This window comes from Dreissena polymorpha, chromosome 4, assembly GCF_020536995.1.
Source record: "Dreissena polymorpha isolate Duluth1 chromosome 4, UMN_Dpol_1.0, whole genome shotgun sequence".
Lineage (NCBI taxonomy): Eukaryota > Metazoa > Mollusca > Bivalvia > Myida > Dreissenidae > Dreissena > Dreissena polymorpha.
In genome coordinates, this window is record NC_068358.1 from 101,402,085 (window position 1) to 101,420,868 (window position 18,784).

At 38.6% G+C, this 18,784-nt stretch overlaps 1 protein-coding gene across 9 annotated transcripts in view; it reads right to left on the bottom strand.

The window, feature by feature from the left end:
• The window catches only part of LOC127876347 (probable cysteine--tRNA ligase, mitochondrial), a 33,182-nt gene that overhangs the window by 10,314 nt on the left and 4,084 nt on the right, over positions 1 to 18,784 (bottom strand). For 7 of the 9 annotated variants that reach the window (XM_052421450.1, XM_052421456.1, XM_052421454.1 and 4 more), the window contains 8 exons: positions 12,660 to 12,905; positions 11,466 to 11,634; positions 8,041 to 8,218; positions 6,389 to 6,472; positions 5,545 to 5,665; positions 3,941 to 4,074; positions 2,676 to 2,810; positions 1,231 to 1,369 (listed from right to left, as the gene is read on the bottom strand). In XM_052421450.1, coding sequence (XP_052277410.1) covers positions 1,231 to 1,369; positions 2,676 to 2,810; positions 3,941 to 4,074; positions 5,545 to 5,665; positions 6,389 to 6,472; positions 8,041 to 8,218; positions 11,466 to 11,634; positions 12,660 to 12,895 — 1,196 coding nt within the window. In that variant the 5' untranslated portion in view covers positions 12,896 to 12,905. Of the gene's footprint in view, positions 1 to 1,230; positions 1,370 to 2,675; positions 2,811 to 3,940; positions 4,075 to 5,544; positions 5,666 to 6,388; positions 6,473 to 8,040; positions 8,219 to 8,905; positions 9,077 to 11,465; positions 11,635 to 12,659; positions 12,906 to 18,073; positions 18,305 to 18,784 lie in introns of those variants that run through there. The other 2 variants (XM_052421452.1, XM_052421458.1) reach the window with 2 other exon arrangements.

The window sequence follows — 18,784 nt, forward strand, 5'->3', positions numbered from 1 at the left end:
TCGGAGGCATATGTCATCCTATGGAGACAGCTCTTGTTTAAAATCACTTAAATAAATAATAATAAAAAATGATACAAATAAATTGCTTTCTTAAATAAAACTTGCCTCAGACGGTAGTGGTGGCATCGTAAGTGACGTATATTTGTTATAATATTATTAATTTCTGATATAACAAATGCAAAGCTAAATCGCAGTTTTTAACTATGGATGCAATTATTGAAAAAATATACTTTTAAACAGTTTATTTTTGAGAGCAATCTTTGTTGGGTAGTGGTTTACAACACATCGCAATAAACTGTCCCATATCTCGACTGATTTTTATCCCGAGTTAGATACATGTTTCAATTAAGTCTTAGCTACGTAATAGCCCCCACTCCCAGCAGTTCGCTAGTCAAATTTTCAGGAGTAGAAGAAAACAATAGCGTCTATTATAAAAACATACACCATGTTTGTAACCACTAAGGTACTGATTTATTGCTGTGTTTCTTTGTTCCTCATTCACAAATCCATTTAAAAATAACTCTGACAATATATCTTAACAAGAAGTTATATTTGTAACTAAAATGTTTAAGTAAATAGAGCTCACAATTCCGCTACCAAGTCAAACAGTGTAACATGTTCACAGACATAAATATTATAGATATACTAAATGGTTCAGGCTTCAGTTAAAGGACAATTCTGTGCATAATTTGAGCCATGTTCTGGGAAAACTGAGCTTAATGCATGTGCATAAAGTGCTGTCCCACATGAGCCTGTGCAGTTTGCACAGGCTAATCAGAGACAACACTTACCACTGTTTAAAAGTGCAGTCCCTGATAAGCCTGTTGCTCTACAAAGGCTAAACAAAAACCAAAAGTACATGCATTAATCCCACTTTTCCCAAAACAAGGATCATTTGAAATGACCCCCCATTATGTCACATTATAAGCTTCATTAAACAATATCCTGTGTTTTATTGAGATATCATCAAACTATTCAGTATAGCAGCCTTCTGGGATACTTGGCTTTATGCGTTAAATGTTGTCCCAGATCAGCCTCTCAAGTCTTAATTTTTGTTTAGAAGCAACCTCATTTAGCCACAAATTCCATTAAAGTGGAAAGTGTTATCCCTGATTAGCCTGTGCTGACTACCGAAAGGTATTAAGCCAAGTTTTCCCATAACATTACTCATTCTAACTGCAATAGCCCATGTTTATGTGAGATCTCATCACACTACAAAGTAGTTCTTACATCGCCATGGTTTCTGCCTCTGATATGTTTCCACCCACTATCTGACCCTTCACGTACGCATCACACTGTTGCAGGAAGGAACCAATCTTGCTATCTAAACTCACTGCCTTGGCCATTTTCTCACTGTTAAATTCAATATCTGAAATGTGGATAACAAATATTAATTTCAATAGGATGTACTCTGTAATATAGCTATTAAGCATCAAAGATTACTAAATAGTGTATACATTAATACATAACACATTTAGAAATGCATTATAAAGTGGATCATATCTCATGGTTACTAAATTTATAATACTCCATTCATAAAATCAATCTTGAAATGCAGGTGAAGATTGGATAAAAACAAGCATATTCTTTGAATTGATATCCAACCCAAAATGAAGTTGTATATGGATGGGTGCAAATCCCTTGATATATGGTATAATCCTTAACAAATATTTAAGTGTAAAGTAATTGTTTCTATGCATTTCAATTCTCCTCAAAGATATCTATATACCCATGCAGTTTCATATAAAAATCGTGTAGTGCATCTGAGATATGGCCTTGAAAAGTTCCATTTGAAAAAGTGTAGGGTTATGGTTCTTGTGCATGGCACTTCTCTTCATTGATATTAATAAACCCATGAAATTTCACGTTAAGTCTTGTATGGTATCTGAGATAAAGCCCTAAAAAAAATACATCATACAATAAACACAGCACAATAACTCCTATTTAATTAAGTGTAGGGTTATGGTTCATGTGCATGTCTTTTTTTCTCCTCATTGATATCTATACACCCATCAAGTTTCATGTTGATATCTTAAATAGTCTCTGAGATATAGCCATGAAAAGTTTTGTGACAGACGGACAGAGAGACTGATGGAATGAAAGACTGACGGACAAAACAAATTCTATATCACTCCGCATTTGGTGGGGATAAAAAGTAAAATTAACAAACAATTCATAAGATCAATTACTATGCATTTCTTAGAAAATTGTGTTAATTATTGAACTTGCTTAAGAAGTAATATCCAAACATTCATTTTTCAAGTTTGGTGAAAATCAGATTCAAATTTGGAGAACAAAAACCAAAATATCCAAACAGTACCAACAGATTGGACAACGTAGGCAAATCAATATAACCCGCCATTTTTTATCGGCAGATCAATAATTACAAATGATACACAATCAATAGTTACATAATATACGAGCCATATTATGTGAAAAACAGCCTTAATGTATGTGCAAAAATTGACGTCCCTGATAAACCTGTGGAGTCAGGGATGACACTTTCCGCTTTTATGGTATTTTTTTGTTTGAAGAGTTTTTTCTAAGCAAAATTCCAGTTTGAGTGTAATGAGTCATCTCAGATTAGCCTGTGCAGACACTTAACGCATATGCATTAAGACCAGTTGTCCATGAATCTCTCCCTATACTAGTACTATGAGAGTGGAAACACATACTGTTCCTATAATGTGTAAGCATGCAGAACATTCTGAACTGGTTGGCTGTGTATGTCTTGAGGAGCTCAGCAACAGAGATTGTGTTCTTCAGCGATTTGGACATCTTTTCTGAGTCAAAACTTTGGTACAAAAAACCTGAAATATAAAAATAAGCGTAAAAAAGAGCCTACATTCGGGAAAACTTGGCTTAATAAATTGGCCTGAAATGTGGTCCAAGATTAGCCTGTGCAGTGTGCACGGGCTTATTAAGGATGACACTTTCCGCTGAAACTGCAATTATGTTAGGAAGAGACTACCTTAAAACAAAAATTGCTTTAGAACAGAAAGTGTTGTCCCTGATTAGCCTGCGCTGTCTGCACAGGCTAATTTGGGGCGACACCTTCAAACATGCATAAAGCCCCGTTTTCCCAGAGGGAAGTTCAAATGAATGTTGTCTATACTTAATTATAACAATAGTAGCTGTCAATATCATGAAGACAGACATACCATTGACAGCTAGTATTGCTTTATAAGAACATTCATATTTTTATGTACTTAATTAAAATACTTAGGAGCAAATTTTACTAATACTTATGTTACACTTCATGCTCAAAGTACTTTGCCTTATGTGAAATGAAACCAATTACTGACAAGTAATCGTTTTACCTGATCGTAGTTTGTGACAATTAAATGTCATCATTATTATGATGAATTTCAGAAAAGGAAAAGTTTTTTAAAGGTTGCTTATTTTATGAAGCTTTGGTTATTTTTCTTTATAACTTTTAAGTATAGTCAAATTTGTATACCATTGAATACATTTCATTAATGGCACACATTCAATTACAATTATTTTTCTTTATTAAATTGTTCATTAAAATACTCCAATATACCTTAGGTAGGAGGTTGGTGAAAAACAGGCAAAAAAAGACAACTTCAGGAAAAAAATAAGGATATTTTGTCAGTAGGTAGCATCGTTATTTGGATGTTAACAAATATTTAAGCCTAACTCTGGTAAAAATGGGGGTTAATGCATGTGTGTAAAGTGTCTTCCTTGAATAGCCTGTGGAGTCTAAAAAGGTTAAACAGGGACAACACTTTTTGCTTCAAAGGAATTTTCCAGTGATAGTCTCTTTTAAACAAAAATCCAGTTTGGCAGAAAAAGTTGTCCTCAATTAGCCTGTGCGGCATGCCCAGGCTTATTTGGGACGAAACTTTCTGCACATGTATTAAGCCCCATTTTACCAGAGCATGATTCAATTGATAGTCAAGTCTCTATTATAACCCACCAGTGTGAAACCAGTAGTTGGCCCACTGCGGTACTCCATGGTAGGAACATGACTGGGCCAGTTCATTTTCATGATGTGGGAACATCAGGTCAATACCCCCAGAGTGGATGTCTATCGTGCTGCCAAACACCCGGCTGGAATGGAACATTCCAGATTTCAAAATGCAGATTTATATGTTTTTATTTATGTTTAGATAAATGTTATATTTGTGCATGAAATCAGAAAACTTTGTGTAAATAGTACTAAATATTAAATTTTGTAATAATTTGTCTATATAAGTATCAAAGATTTGTAATGCAACCTGAATGCACTTTATAATGCAGCTTGATATCTGCTTCTTATTTCCATCAGAATTCTTTGTGCCCTTTAGAAAAACAATGTATATCGTTGCTTTACTAGATATTATCACAGGCAGAGTGCATCCCATCACGAATGAATTGTTGTCAATGGTAAAGTAAGAATTTTAAGAAGAACATTGTCAATATTCATATAAAGACTAAATAGCAGTTCCAAGGCTGAACACTCACCTGGCAAATAGATAAATACTCACCTGGCCACAGATGAACACTGGTCATACCATGGCTGAACACTCACCTGACCATAGCTGAACACTCACCTGACCATGGCTGAACACTCACCTGGCCATGGCTGAACACTCACCTGACCATGGCTGAACACACACCTGACCATGGCTGAACTCTCACTTGACCATGGCTGAACTATTGCCAAACCATGGCTGAACACTCATCTGACCATGGTTGAACACTAACCATGACATGGCTCAACACTCACCTGGCCATGGCTGAAAACTCACCATGACATGGCTGAACACTCACCTGACCATGGCTAAACACTCACCTGACCATGGCTGAACACTCACCTGACCATGGCTGAACACTCACTTGACCATGGCTGAACACTCATCTGACCATGGCTGAACACTCACCTGGTCATGGCTGAACACACTCCATGACATGGCTGAGCAATCACCTGGTCATGGCTGAACACACACCATGACATGGCTGAACACACCTGACCATGGCTGAACTCTCACTTGACCATGGCTGAACTATTGCCAAACCATGGCTGAACACTCATCTGACCATGGTTGAACACTAACCATGACATGGCTCAACACTCACCTGGCCATGGCTGAAAACTCACCATGACATGGCTGAACACGCACCATGCCATGGCTGATTACTCACCTGGCCATGACTGAACACTCACCTAACCATGGCTGAACAATTGCCATAATATGGCTGAACACTCACCATACCATGGCTGAACACTCGCCATACCATGGCTAAACACTCACCTGACCATGGCTGAACACATGTCATACCATGGCTGAACACTTGCAATACCATGGCTGAACACTCACCTAGCTATGGCTGAAAACTCAACATTCCATGGCTGAACACTTATCTGGCCATGCCTGAACACTCACCTGGCCATGTCTTAAGACTCACCTGGCGATGGCTGCCCTTTCAACTGGTGATGGCTGGTAACTCAATGTGCCAGCCTGGCCTGCCCACACGCCTGGCCAGGGCTGAACATGCACAATTTCTACCTGGCCATGGCTGAACACTCAATTTTCCTACCTGGCCATGGCTGAACACTCTATATGCCAGCCCGGTCTGCCTGGACCCCATGGACTCTCCCAGTATGGCTCCCCAGGCTTCACAACCTTCCACAGGGCAAAGTCTTCCACACTCTTCTTCCCTGAAATACACACACACTTATACTGAATGTTCCTACAAGTACATGTGCACGTAAAGACACTTAATAGTTTTAATTTCATACATTGCTCTTAAATGTTCCAACAAAAACTAATTGATCTGTGATCTGGGAAAATCCGGCTTTATGCATGTGCATTAAATGTCATGCACACAGGGTAATCAGGGACAAAATTTCTGTCTTAACCGGATGTTTTTGGTTAAAGGAGACATCCGTTAATTTAAAAATTCCATAAAATCGAAAGAGTTGTCCCTGATTTACCTGAGTGGACTGTACAGGTTTATCTTGAATTATACTTAACTCACATGAATTAAGCAACTTTTTACCAGAACACGGTTCCTGTGATGGTAGAGATCAATTGTCAAAACCCACAGTGTTTTGTTTTCCCTTAATACTATGGTCGCCGTGGTGTAATGGATATGGTGTTTGCCTAGCTACTGGGAGGTCACAGGTTCAACCCCACTGTAGGAATATTCTTTAAATCTCCCCCAAATACACTAAGCACTGGTTTTAATTACTTAAAATGCAATCCAGCTAAATTAAATAGTTTTAAACTAAACTAAATACTGTGATGTTCCAAAGTTGACAAATACTCTCACGTTATATCTTAAGTACAGTTGTTTAATTTTTTGTTACAAAATATATAATTCCATGCTGTATAGCACGCATCATATGCAATCTTAGAGAATAGGATTGAAAAATGTCTACCTTTGGCATCAGCCTGTGCATGTTCTTGTTGGGGAATGAACTTGTAGTAGACACCAAATCGAGCAACATCGAAATACACACTACCTGTCAGGACAAGGAGAATGCAGTCACATGCACTTTTATAAAAAGAAAATTCAAGTTAATTGTTAAGTTACAAATTAACATACATGTTTCACATAAACAAAATTGTAAACATGCTTAAGAGTGTGTAGTGATATTGGCAAACACAGCATGAGCTGCGCTCTGTGGAAAATAAGTTGTGCGTAAAGGGTCGTCCATGATTAGCCAGTGCAGTCTGCACAGGCTAATCGGGGACAACACTTTCAGCCTGAACTGGATTTTTGCTAAGAAGAGACTTTCTTTAAAAGAAAAATATCATAAAAGCGGACAGGGTCGTCCATGAGAAGCCTGTGCCGTCTTCACAGGCTTATCTGGGACAACCCTTTTAGCACATGTGTTAAAGCCCTTTTCACAGAGCACGGCCCATATATCATATGAGCAGGGTCATGCGATTTGGTCTTATGCCATATAATGTCAGCTTTGTACTATGCTAGCCTGGGCATGTGTGCAGCTAGGTAAGGAACTACCCTGTCTGCTTATGAGACCAGAAAACCTTGGGTGACTTCAAAGCTGACAAGATAGCTTCTTACCACACTGTGCGGATGCGCAGACTGGTCTTCAGCTATGCAAGTTGCATATTGCCGGAGATCCATTCTGGCATGTCAGGAGACATATCATGTCACAAGAAATAATCATAAAAAAAAATCAATAATAAGATTTCCCAGTTAAACATAACATTGGTGGAAATTCTCTAATCTCAATTAAAAAAACTATGCAAATCTTATAGTGAACTAAGATCTTCTCGAAATGCCAAAGTGTCAAGTCATAGTTACCAGATAAATTAAAACTGTCTTAGAAAACTGTGAAACACTTTTATTTTACCAGCAATTCATATGCAACACTGAACAATATACAACACTGAACAATATACAACACTGAACAATATACAACACTGAACAATATACAACACTGAACAATATACAACACTGAACAATATACAACACTGAACAATATACAAAGAAATACTCAGCATAAAATTTAACTTTAAAACGAAGCAAACAAAATCATCGACCTCTTAAAATATTCAAAACATAGCTATAACAATCCCTATGGTGCAAGAACAAATAAATCACATAATACAACTTCAGCTAACCTACATACAATTCTGTTTAATGACACTGTCATTTACTTTATATTTTAAACTTGTAGAACTTAAAAGGGTCTCAACACTGCGAATTGTTTGAACAAACAAAATGTGTCTCCCTGAAAAAATATAAGTCGCACTTTTGGAATACAAGAATTATTGCATGTGCCTAAAGTGTCATCCCAGACAAGCCTGTGCAGTCTGCACAAGCTAAGCAGGGACAACATCTTCCGCTATTATGGTATTTATGGTTTAAAGAAAGTGTCTTTTTAGAGAAATCCAATTAAGGCGGAAAGTGTTGTCCCTGACTAGCATGTGCGACTGCACAGGCTCATTTGGGACGTTACTTTACACGTATGAATTAAGCCCCATTTTCCCAGAAAATGCATATTAAATGTACACCAAAATACTGATTGTAGTTCAAACGCATTTGTCATATTGACAATACCATCAGTTCCTTTATATGCATGGCCCCTTTGGATAATTCTGCTGATGAATGCTACGATCTCTGGGATATAGTCTGTGACCCGGGAGATCAGACTGGGTTGGAGGATATTCAATGCCGACATCTCTTGAAAGAACTCACGCTCATAGAAGGATGTTATAGCGGTGAATTCTTTGTCCAACTGGGAAGAAAGAACACTATCTATGAGCATTGGAAAAGTAATGAGTCATACAAAGTTATATACATGACTGGCCCATTCATTTTATTGGACACACCCATTCAAGCACACTTGTCAATTCAATAATCGTCATTTCAATCAATTGAACTCGACCATTCGATCAATTGGACTCCCCAGTTCAATCAATTGAACTCGACCATTCGATCAATTGGACTACCCAGTTCAATCAATTGGACTCACCAATTCGATCAATTGGACTCACCAGTTATATCAGTTGGACTCACCCATTCAATCCATTGGAATCATCCACTCAAGCAATTGGACTCACTCATTCAATTAATTGGACTGAAGGCTGAATATTATGTATCTTGTACACTATTTCAATTTGGAAATAAATTAATCAACATTTCTCAAACTAAAATTATCATGATACAAACCTAACAACTATAAGTCAATCGCTTCAGAAAAGAGTGTTTTTAATGGGTTGTATCAATGTTCTCAATATTTTTTTTAGCAAAGCACATGTTTATTAGACGAACCAAAAAGTATTCACCACATTAATGGTAATTCTCCATAGCAACACCATGCCTATCATTTAAATTTTCTTCACAGGAAACTATGCCAAAAACAAGGAGCTGCAAAGGATCAGTTGGTAATAATTCTTTATTTTATTTGTTTTTTCAATCTTACTTTAAAAATGGTTCCTTTTCCATTCAGCATATTCTGTGTGCCTTGAAATATATTCCATTATCAATAATACTAAATAGAAATGGCGCGGCAGAGGCCGACACGTATCCCCACGCCGCATGTTTGACCCAGGGGCGCCCCAGGGTTGGTAATGGAGCCATGCATAGTTGAGATTGACCGTATTGTCATAAGAGATGTTCAGTATAAAGAAGTTAATGTAAAATAACCTAAAAAATGAGTGAAAATCTATACCCTAATTTCTCCTTATCATCCAGCTCTCCTAACAAATCTAATACTGAATCAACTTCACTGATGTCCATTATGTACATGTCATCCTCATTGGAATGGCTTATGAGATGGCTGAAGATGCTCTCTTATAGCCAATCTTCTTGCTTCTGTTTTGGAAAAGTTATGTTTTGAGGTTAAATGATTGACTTAATAGTAGCGTCTCAGAAATTTTCTATCGCAATTTTGTACACAACAATGAAAATGTTGAATAACATGTCTGTCTTTGCTGTGCCTGTTCAAAGTCCATCTTGCTTTAAATTGTTTCTCACATTTTTCCCCACTTGAACATTTTACAGATTTTCAGTAATGAGTCTACAGTGTAATTGAACAAATTGAAAGTTTCAGCCTTTTTATAGATTCTTGAGGCTCTATTCCATGAGTCTCATGCTTTTTATGCTTGACTGCATTCTATCTCTTTTCTCATATACAGGTGTTCCTTTTCGCCAACATTTTATAATCCCTTGTATAATTAGATGGATGAGCTAAACCATTTCACAGATGAGTTAACACAAACAATTTACTACTAAATACATCTCTGCGCCACTACTGTGTAACACTATATGTGTTTTCAATACACAAGCTTCATTGTTGAATTATTCCTTTGTCCGATGAAAATGCTTGCACTTCTTCTGATAGGGTAGATAACCACATAATAGATTTCGAAATCTAAACGCGGACCCTAAGTTCAAGGTCAAGGTCACAGGGGTCAAACATTTTATGCGCATGGAAAGGTGTTGTCCAGATACACATGCATACCAAATATGAAAGCAATATCTGAAAGGACACAGAAGTTATGAGCCTTTTTCGAATCGCAGTCGCAGATTTCAAAACCTGAAAACTGGCCCCAAGTTCAAGGTCACAGAGGTAAAATTTGTTATGCCCATAGAGTGTTGTCCAGATATACATGCATACCAAATATGAAAGCAATATCTGGAGGGACACAGTAGATATGAGCCTTTTTCGAATCACGGTCGCAGATTTTGAAACCTGAAAAGTGACCCTAAGTTCAAGGTCAAGGTCATAAGGGTTAAAAATAGTGTGCGCATGGATAGGTGTTGTCTGGATACACATGCATACCAAATATGAAAGCAATATCTGAAGGGACACAGTAGTTATGAGCCTTTTTCGAATCAGGGTCGCAGATTTTGAAACCTGAAAACTGGCCCGAGTTCAAGGTCAAGGTCAAAGGGGTAAAAAAATGTATGCACATGGAAAGGTCTTGTCCAGATACACATGAATACCAAATATGAAAGCAATATCTGGAGGGACACAGTAGTTATGAGCCTTTTTCGAATCGCGGTCACAGGTTTCAAAACCTGAAAACTGACCCTAAGTTCGAGGTCAAGGTCAGAGGGGTAAAAAAAATTATGCGCATGGAAAGGTGTTGTCTATATACACATGCATACCAAATATGAAAGCAAAATCTAAAGGGACAAAGTATTCATGAGTCTTTTTCGAATCACGGGCGCAGATTTCAAAACCTAAAAACTGACCCAAAGTTCAAGGTCAAGGTCACAGGGGTAAAAAATTGTATGCGCATGGAAAGGTGCTGTCCAGATACACATGCATACCAAATATGAAAGCAATATCTGAAGGGACACAGTAGTTATGAGTCTTTTTCGAATCGCAGTCGCAGATTTCAAAACCTAAAAACTGACCCAAAGTTCAAGGTCACAGGGGTAAAAAATTGTATGTGCATGGATAGGTGGTGTCTGGATACACATGCATACCAAATATGAAAGCAATATCTGAAGGGACACAGTAGTTTTGAGCCTTTTTCGAATCGCGGTCGCAGGAAAATCTCTGACCCGGCCCTGCCCCAACGCCCATAACTTTTGACCCAGGGGTCAGATCAAAATTCCGTCAATGTCACTGTCGCACATATGCTCATAGCTACCATGTAAGTAGGTTTCAAGGTTCTAGTGCTTATAGTGTAGGAGAAGCAGGTGGCAAAGGATGGACGGACGCACATCACCACAATATCTCCACTTTTTCTCCGAAAAACGTGGGGATAACAATATATATTTAAAATATATCTAGGATTTTGACAAATAGACAAATTAACAACTTAAACCTTTTGTCAGACTGGTAACTGGTGCTTTGGTACATTTATACTCAGATATTGTTATCATAAAAAAAACATTAACGTTATTCTGTTATTAAACAACTTATTAATATATCATACTATCCCATATACTTATACAGAAACAATAAATAGTAGCTTGAGATCACCTCATACATACACAAACACATGCTTCTATACTCTTTGTATTACCTCATTTGATCTCTTAATAATTTTATCGTCAATGTCTGTCACTCCCATCATGTAACAAACATTGAGACCGAAGAAGTCTTGAAGAATCCTTCTGATGATGTCATATCTAACATAATTGCTGGCATGTCCAATGTGAGATGAATCATATACTGTTGGGCCACAACCGTACCTGAGATATATCAACCACAATATATGAGCCTCACTCTGGGAAAACTGGGCTTAATGCATGTGCATAAAATATCGGTCCAGATTAGCCTCACTAACGGAAGCGCTGAGCCTGTGTCTAATCACAGGCTTATCAGGGACTTAACTATCTGCATAACATGGATAAGACTTTTTTTTATGAAAAATACCATTAAAGCGGAAAGTGTTGTCCCTGATTGGCCTGTGCATTAAGTCCCTTTTTCCACAATGCTGCTCATTTATAATTATTTTATTTAGCTTCTGGTTGTTTTAACCTTTTCCCACACAGAAGCAAAGTGAAATGGCTTTTGCAACCAGCATCAAACCAGAACAGCATGCGGGAAACTTGCAATCTGTTCAGGTTTCATGCTGTTTGCTGCTCATCAGTATCTAAGGGTTGGAAATGAAGCTAGTTATCTTGTATCTAAAAAGAAGGTCTTTAATTAAATTTAACTTTCTAAGGGACTTCAAGTGTGTCAAAGTATGTATCTAAGTGCTACAGGGTTAAGTAAGCTTAGTTTTTAGATGAACAACAGCTACTGCTGTGACTTCTATGGGACAAATACCCCAAAACAGGCAAACACACCATCACTTAAATATTATTGAACAATTATCATAGAACTAATAAACTCAAAGACGACTTAACAAAGCTTACATGAAACGGCGGACCACTCAACAGTCAGAAGCTTATAAAATGTCAGAACCAGAAATATGAATATCAAATGCCAATGTTGCGCAATTTAAAAATTATTGTTGTTTGCAAATGACAAGCAATGAAATAAACAGATAAAGGTTTACCTATTAAAACTGAATGGTGCATAGCACAGAATTACGGAGGGGGGGAGGGTACTTTGGTTGTTTAAGATTCACGCAATTCAACTTTCATAGATATCATTCAATAGAACATCATTTAATTTTGATGTACATAATAGAACTGTAACAGATTGATGGAAAAACTGACTATTTTATTTTACTTGTTACAGAATGAATTTCAAGACAGATTCACCATACCATGATAGATATTTTCCTTTTGGTAAAACCAGTTCATTCTTCTGTTTGCTTAGTGAGTTATACACATGTATTCCAGTTTTGTATCCTGTGGGTTGTATCCACTGGTGAGTGTGGCTACTCACAAGGCGAAGTCCCTTCAAGACACCATTCTTGAAGGTTGTGCGGAGAAGAATTCTGGCAACATATCCGTGCATGTCCTGAGTTGACTTGCATACAGATGGCCAAATTGTCACCATTTTATCCTAGCTGTAAAATTAAAATTAATTGTTATTATGCTAAAAATGCTTTAAAATTGAGTTTTTTTTTTCAATATTATATTTACTAAGATGTAACTTCTGGATGGGAGATGAACTAAATGTTGAGATCCAAACAAATTTAAAAAAAATGTAATCAATTTTTTTGTTTTGGGAATTTTTAGGTTCAATTTGGGGAAAATATATATTTTGGGAATGGGGCCGAATACCGGACCCAATTTTGAACGAAAAACAACACTACATAAACACTTTTGACAACAGAACTTAAGTAAAATTCTCATTGAAGAATGCTTTCTTTGTAATAGTTCAAGTCTCAGTGAAAGTGTGTATCAAACTAGTATTTTCTGGCATTGTCTCTAGATAACTTAAAGGGAGTTGTTTACAGATTTTTGTAATTTTCAAAAAAAAATCTTTGAATGGATCTTTCCAAACAATTCATTATCAATTGGAATAATGTTAAATAATTACATGTATAACCATAAGGAAAAAGATCAAATTTTACTTTCATGAGCCTGGAGTCCTGAATCTTGTTAAACATGCAAAAACATCTTTTGCTGGAAATATCCATCATTTCTGTGTAATAAAATGTCTTAAAACTCGAGTCTTGACAATATTTGAATTTTAAGAGTTTAATCAATTATTTTAAATAAAATATGACGAAAGGATTCGTGGTCGAAAAAGATGTTTTAAGTTTCTTTACTGCTACAGTATAATTACCTCCCTTAGTTTTAAATTTGCCAGGTAAACAATATGAAATTGTAACTTGTTCTTCATAAAGTAAGTTACTTGTATGGCTAAAATTACTGTATTAAGCATTTGAAAAGTATTTGATAAGGAATGTTTCTAGTAAAATCCTGCGTATATATTCGGCTAGTTTTCTGTGTAAGTGAAGGAGAAATGCTGATCGGTAATCTCCGTAGAGTGCGGAGGAAATTCGGAAACGTCGGTAGTTTCCGGATCATGCCTTTCCGTTGGCTAGGTGGTGCTCTGTTCGCCAGTATATAAAGACGCACAGATCGGCAAGTTGGTGAGTTTTACTGTGTATGCAAGCGGGTAAATATCTGAAGAAAAGGGACGTTACTCTAAAAGAACACTGCTCTGAAGCATTTGGGTGTTTATGATGACTTTGAACGGTGCTGCACGGGCTTCTGAGTATCTGTTGTATGGTTAGAGGGTCTTGAGAGGGTTGGAGTCTACCAACGTTATACAAGGCAGTGACGGAAGCTTCACCTAAGGCCTTGGGGTGGCGAAGAGCCAGTGGCTTCTTGGAAGCCAGTAGCTTCACGGAGACGGTCAGTTCCCTTGCAGATGCCAACGGGATCAAATCTAAGGAGAAAGGTACAGTACTCGCATGAACAGTATTCAGGAGCAGTTGGGTATTTACGTTAATATTAAACGGTGCTGCCCGGGCTGCAGAGTTCCTGTTTCTTGTAGAGTGGACTTCAGAACGTTGGAAGTCAGTAGCTTCACGGAAGCCGAAGCCAGTAGATTCGCGGAAGCCGCAGCCAGTATCTTCACGGAAACCGGAGGGTTCGTTGAAGGCATCGGTCCCCTCTTTGGTCGCAGTGTATATATCTGAAGCGACTCGATTATTTTGAGTTCATAATCAGAAGGCAGGTAGCCTAAGGAAAATTATTAATTACACTGTTTATTGTATTCAACGAAATAGTTAGCCTTCCGAGGATTTCGGAAGGCACATCGAGTGTTTGAGGTCGCGCACACAGCGCTCGGTGGCCGCCTCAGGAAGTCAGCGGCTCGCGATTCATATTTGGTGGCAGCGGTGGGATCGGTTACATAAACCTACCCACAGTTCTATCCTGTCAACCCCAAGCCTCAAAATGGCTCAAGGAAGTGATGCAAGTCTTCGCGAAGAATTGGAGGCTTTGAGGCGGAAAAATGAAGCCCTCGCTGAAAAATGTGACACATTGGCTTTGGAAAGGCATTTGGAGTTATTAAAGCGTGATAACATGCTGACTGGCTGGTGCACTCCTGTTCCTGAAAGAGAGATGCCTATGCCTCAATCAAAGCCAAATTATTTTGAAGGAAACGTCACATTGAAGAAGACTATATTGAAACCTTCGAGTTTTGTGAAGGCAGCTACGTATGATGGTCAATCATCGTGGCGATATTATAGAGCGCACTTTGAGACGTGCGCTGAGATTAATCAATGGGACTACAATTACAAGGGATTGCATTTGGCAGTGTCGTTGAGTGGCCAAGCGCAAGGTAATTGGGAAATCTTGCACACAATTCCAGAGATTATGACTCACTGTTGAAAGCATTGGAAGAACGTTTTGAGCCTCCTAACCAGACGGAACTGTACAGAGTGCAGTTTTGTGATAGCAGACAAAAAGCATTGGAGACATTGGGACAAGACATTCGAAGATTAACCAGCCTGGCATACCACTCTGCACCGGTAGACCTGAAAGAAACATTGGCCAAAGAGCTGTTTCTTGATGCTCTTCATAGTGCGGACATGAGACTACGCATCAAACAGGCCCGACCAGTATGCCTCAATGATACCATCAGACAAGCTTCGGAGCTCGAAGCCTTTTATCGTGCAGAAAGTGCTAAGTCTGACGACCATGTGTCTGCGGTAGCTACATATGGCAATAAGCCATTGAAGCAAATGGATGAGCTTCAAAAGATGGTTGACATTCTCAACAAACGGCTAAGTCAGTTCATGAGCACTGCAGAAACCTCACAACCCAGATATGGTTCGAGGCCAAGTGTCATGGAACGACGGTGTTATACTTGCGGCTCAAAATTTCACTTGAAAAGGAAGTGTCCTGATAATGGACGTGGATCTTGCCATGTAAAAAAGACGACTTCAGGAAAACTGAGCGTCTTCGACGCAAACGTCACTTTCCGAGAAAGGCTTTCATTAAAGCCTTTAAAGATTACTGGTGACACAGTGTTTGATCGCCATGTTTCTCCATCGGCCCATGCAGAGTGTTGCTGTTCCTCGTCACAACAGATTAAGAAGCTGGGGATGGTGGTCGAAAGACTTGAGCAAAGGTTGGATGAGCTTATGAGGAAGTTTGGAACTTCAAACCTGAGCATAGGCGCAAACGAGGTGAAAGTGAAATGGTTCGACATTACTATCTCTGTGGTTTACAAAAGCATCTGAAAAGACAATGCCCTAATTACTGGCGAAGGAAACAAGGTCAAAAGATGAGGACTTCAACGAGGCCAGGAAAGCTTCAAAGAGACATTGTCCATACTGTTGGGGGCATTCATGTTCTCAGTGGAAGCCAGATGGTGCCAAATCTGGGTGCATCAGCACAGGAGAAACGGGTCCGAGGGGAAAGTAGGATTGAAAGAACCTTGCAAGAAGGCGGTTCAAAAGATAACAAGCAAATACGTTGAATTGATATCCCCCGCCAATATACTTCTGGACACAAAAGTTTTCTGGACCGATGGACAATGCCACTGTGCATCACCTTCTTATCCATATATATATATATATACTCATACCAAGTTTCAATGAAATCCATCAAAGCACTTCCAAGATATGGCTCTGGACACACACAAAAAGCATTTTTTCAAGATACAATGGGCCATAACTCCGTTATTATCCAATGGTGTACAATGCCATTTGGCGTGCATCATCCTCTTATCCTTATATATACTCATACCAAGTTTCAATGAAATCCACCAAAGCACTTCCAAGATATGGCTCCGGACACAAAAAAGCATTTTTTCAAGATACAAAGGGCCATAACTCCATTATTAACGGACGGTGTACAATGCCATTTGGCCTGCATCATTTTCTTATCCATATATATATATATATATACTCATACCAAGTTTCAATGAAATCCGCTAAAGCACCTCCAAGATATGGCTCCGGACACAAAAGTGCCGAATGGACGGACGGAAGGACTGACAACGCCAAAACAATATCCCTCCGCCTTTGGCGGGGGATAATAAGCTGAGGAAAATGAAGAAACCTCTGCGGTCTCAGACGGCATATGAAACTGCCGAAGCTGGTAGTGCTTCAGTAAAGTATGAAGCCGGTATTAAGAAAAAGACAGCGGTTTTGCTGGGTGATTTGAAGGGGAATCAAAGCACTGTGATTCTAAAAACTAAGACCTCAGTAGGACCTCCAGCAGACGTACAATGAAGACATTCCAGTGGCATGTCTGAGGAAGGCAGCTTGAAGCCAGATGATAAAAGAGGCTTCATGAACGTTACGACATGCAATGAAACGTCGGTAATGTCTGGTTTACCGGTCAAGGCAAGAGGTAGAGCGTCCGGGAAAAAGGAGCTCATAGTTAAGGTGCAGGCTGCAACTGAAGCTGACCTTCAGAAAAGGAAGATTGTGATATCTAATGAAGGTTATACAGTCTATGCAAGAGACACCTCTAGTAACTCAGTTACGGGTGAATGGTCAGCATGTCTTGGAGAGATATGCTGAGGCAAGGCAAGCCTCGGTGACATTATCATATGGTACGATAATGGGTGCTTTGTGTTTTCGGTTCAGTACGAACCGCGTTAGGTAGTGCATAGTTTTGGCACTGACCTTGATGCATGTTTTATCTCAAGAAGAGATATGCTATTGTTATTTAGTTAGTTAGCTATTGTTTTAATTTGCTTGTGTTCATTGTTAGGATTATTTAAACTGTTTGATTGTATTAGTTTTGTATATTGGAATCATGAGAGTACTCATGTCAAATCGGAGGCGTGGGTAATATGACGAAGGATTCGTGGTCGAAATAGATTTTTTGCGTTTCTTTACTGCTACAGTATAATTACCTCCCTTAGTTTTAAATTTGCCAGGTTACCAATATGAAATTGTAACTTGTTATTCATAAAGTAAGTTAATTGTATGGCTAAAATTCATGTATTAAGCATTTGAAAAGTATTTGATAAGGAATGTTTCTAGTAAAATCCTGCGTATATATTCAGCTAGTTTTCTGTGTAAGTGAAGGAGAAATGCTGATCGGTAATCTCCGTAAAGTTGCGGAGGGAATTCGGAACCGTCTGTAGTTTCCGGATCGTTCCTTTCTGTTGGCTAGGTGGCGCTTGTTCGCCAGTATATAAAGATGCACAGATTGGCAAGTTGGTGAGTTCTCCTGTGTATGCGAGCGGGTCAACATCTGAAGAAAAGGGACGTTACTCTAAAAGAACAGTGCTCTGAAGCATTTGGGTGTTTACCTTGACTTCGAACGGTGCTGCCCGGGCTTCTGAGTATCTGTTGTATGGTTAGAGGGTCTTGAGAGGGTTGGAGTCTACCAACGTTGTACAAGGCAGTGACGGAAGCTTCACCTAAGGCCTTGGGGTGGCGAAGAGCCAGTGGCTTCTCGGAAGCCAGTAGCTTCACGGAGGAGGTAGCCAGTAGCTTCACGGAGACGGTCAGTTCTCTTGCGGATGCCAACGGGATCACATCTAAAGAGAAAGGTACAGTACTCGCATGAAAAGTATTCAGGAGCAGTTGGGTATTTATGTTAATATTAAACGGTGCTGCACGGGCTGCAGAGTTCCTGTTTCTTGTAGAGTGGACTTCAGAATGTTCAGGCTTTTTCCGCTCCATTTTGGGAAAACGCCACACTGGAATTTTGGGAATTTCGCGTCGTGAAAACCCCCATTTTGGGAAATAAATTAATCGCAAATTGGCTCAATTGGGAAAAATTATCGCATGTAAATAGTGTTTCTTATATTTCAAAGAAGCCGTTAACTGGTAAACAACGACTATTTTGATAACTTATTATTAAAATTTTACAAAATATTATGAACATGTGTGATAAGTGCAGGGTTTTAAATCTGAATTTGGGGAAAAGGCCTGGCCTTTTTTGATGTGAAAAAAATTGCGCGAAGGGCTGGATTTTGAGGAAAATAAGGAATGTCTTAAATAATCATCAACATATT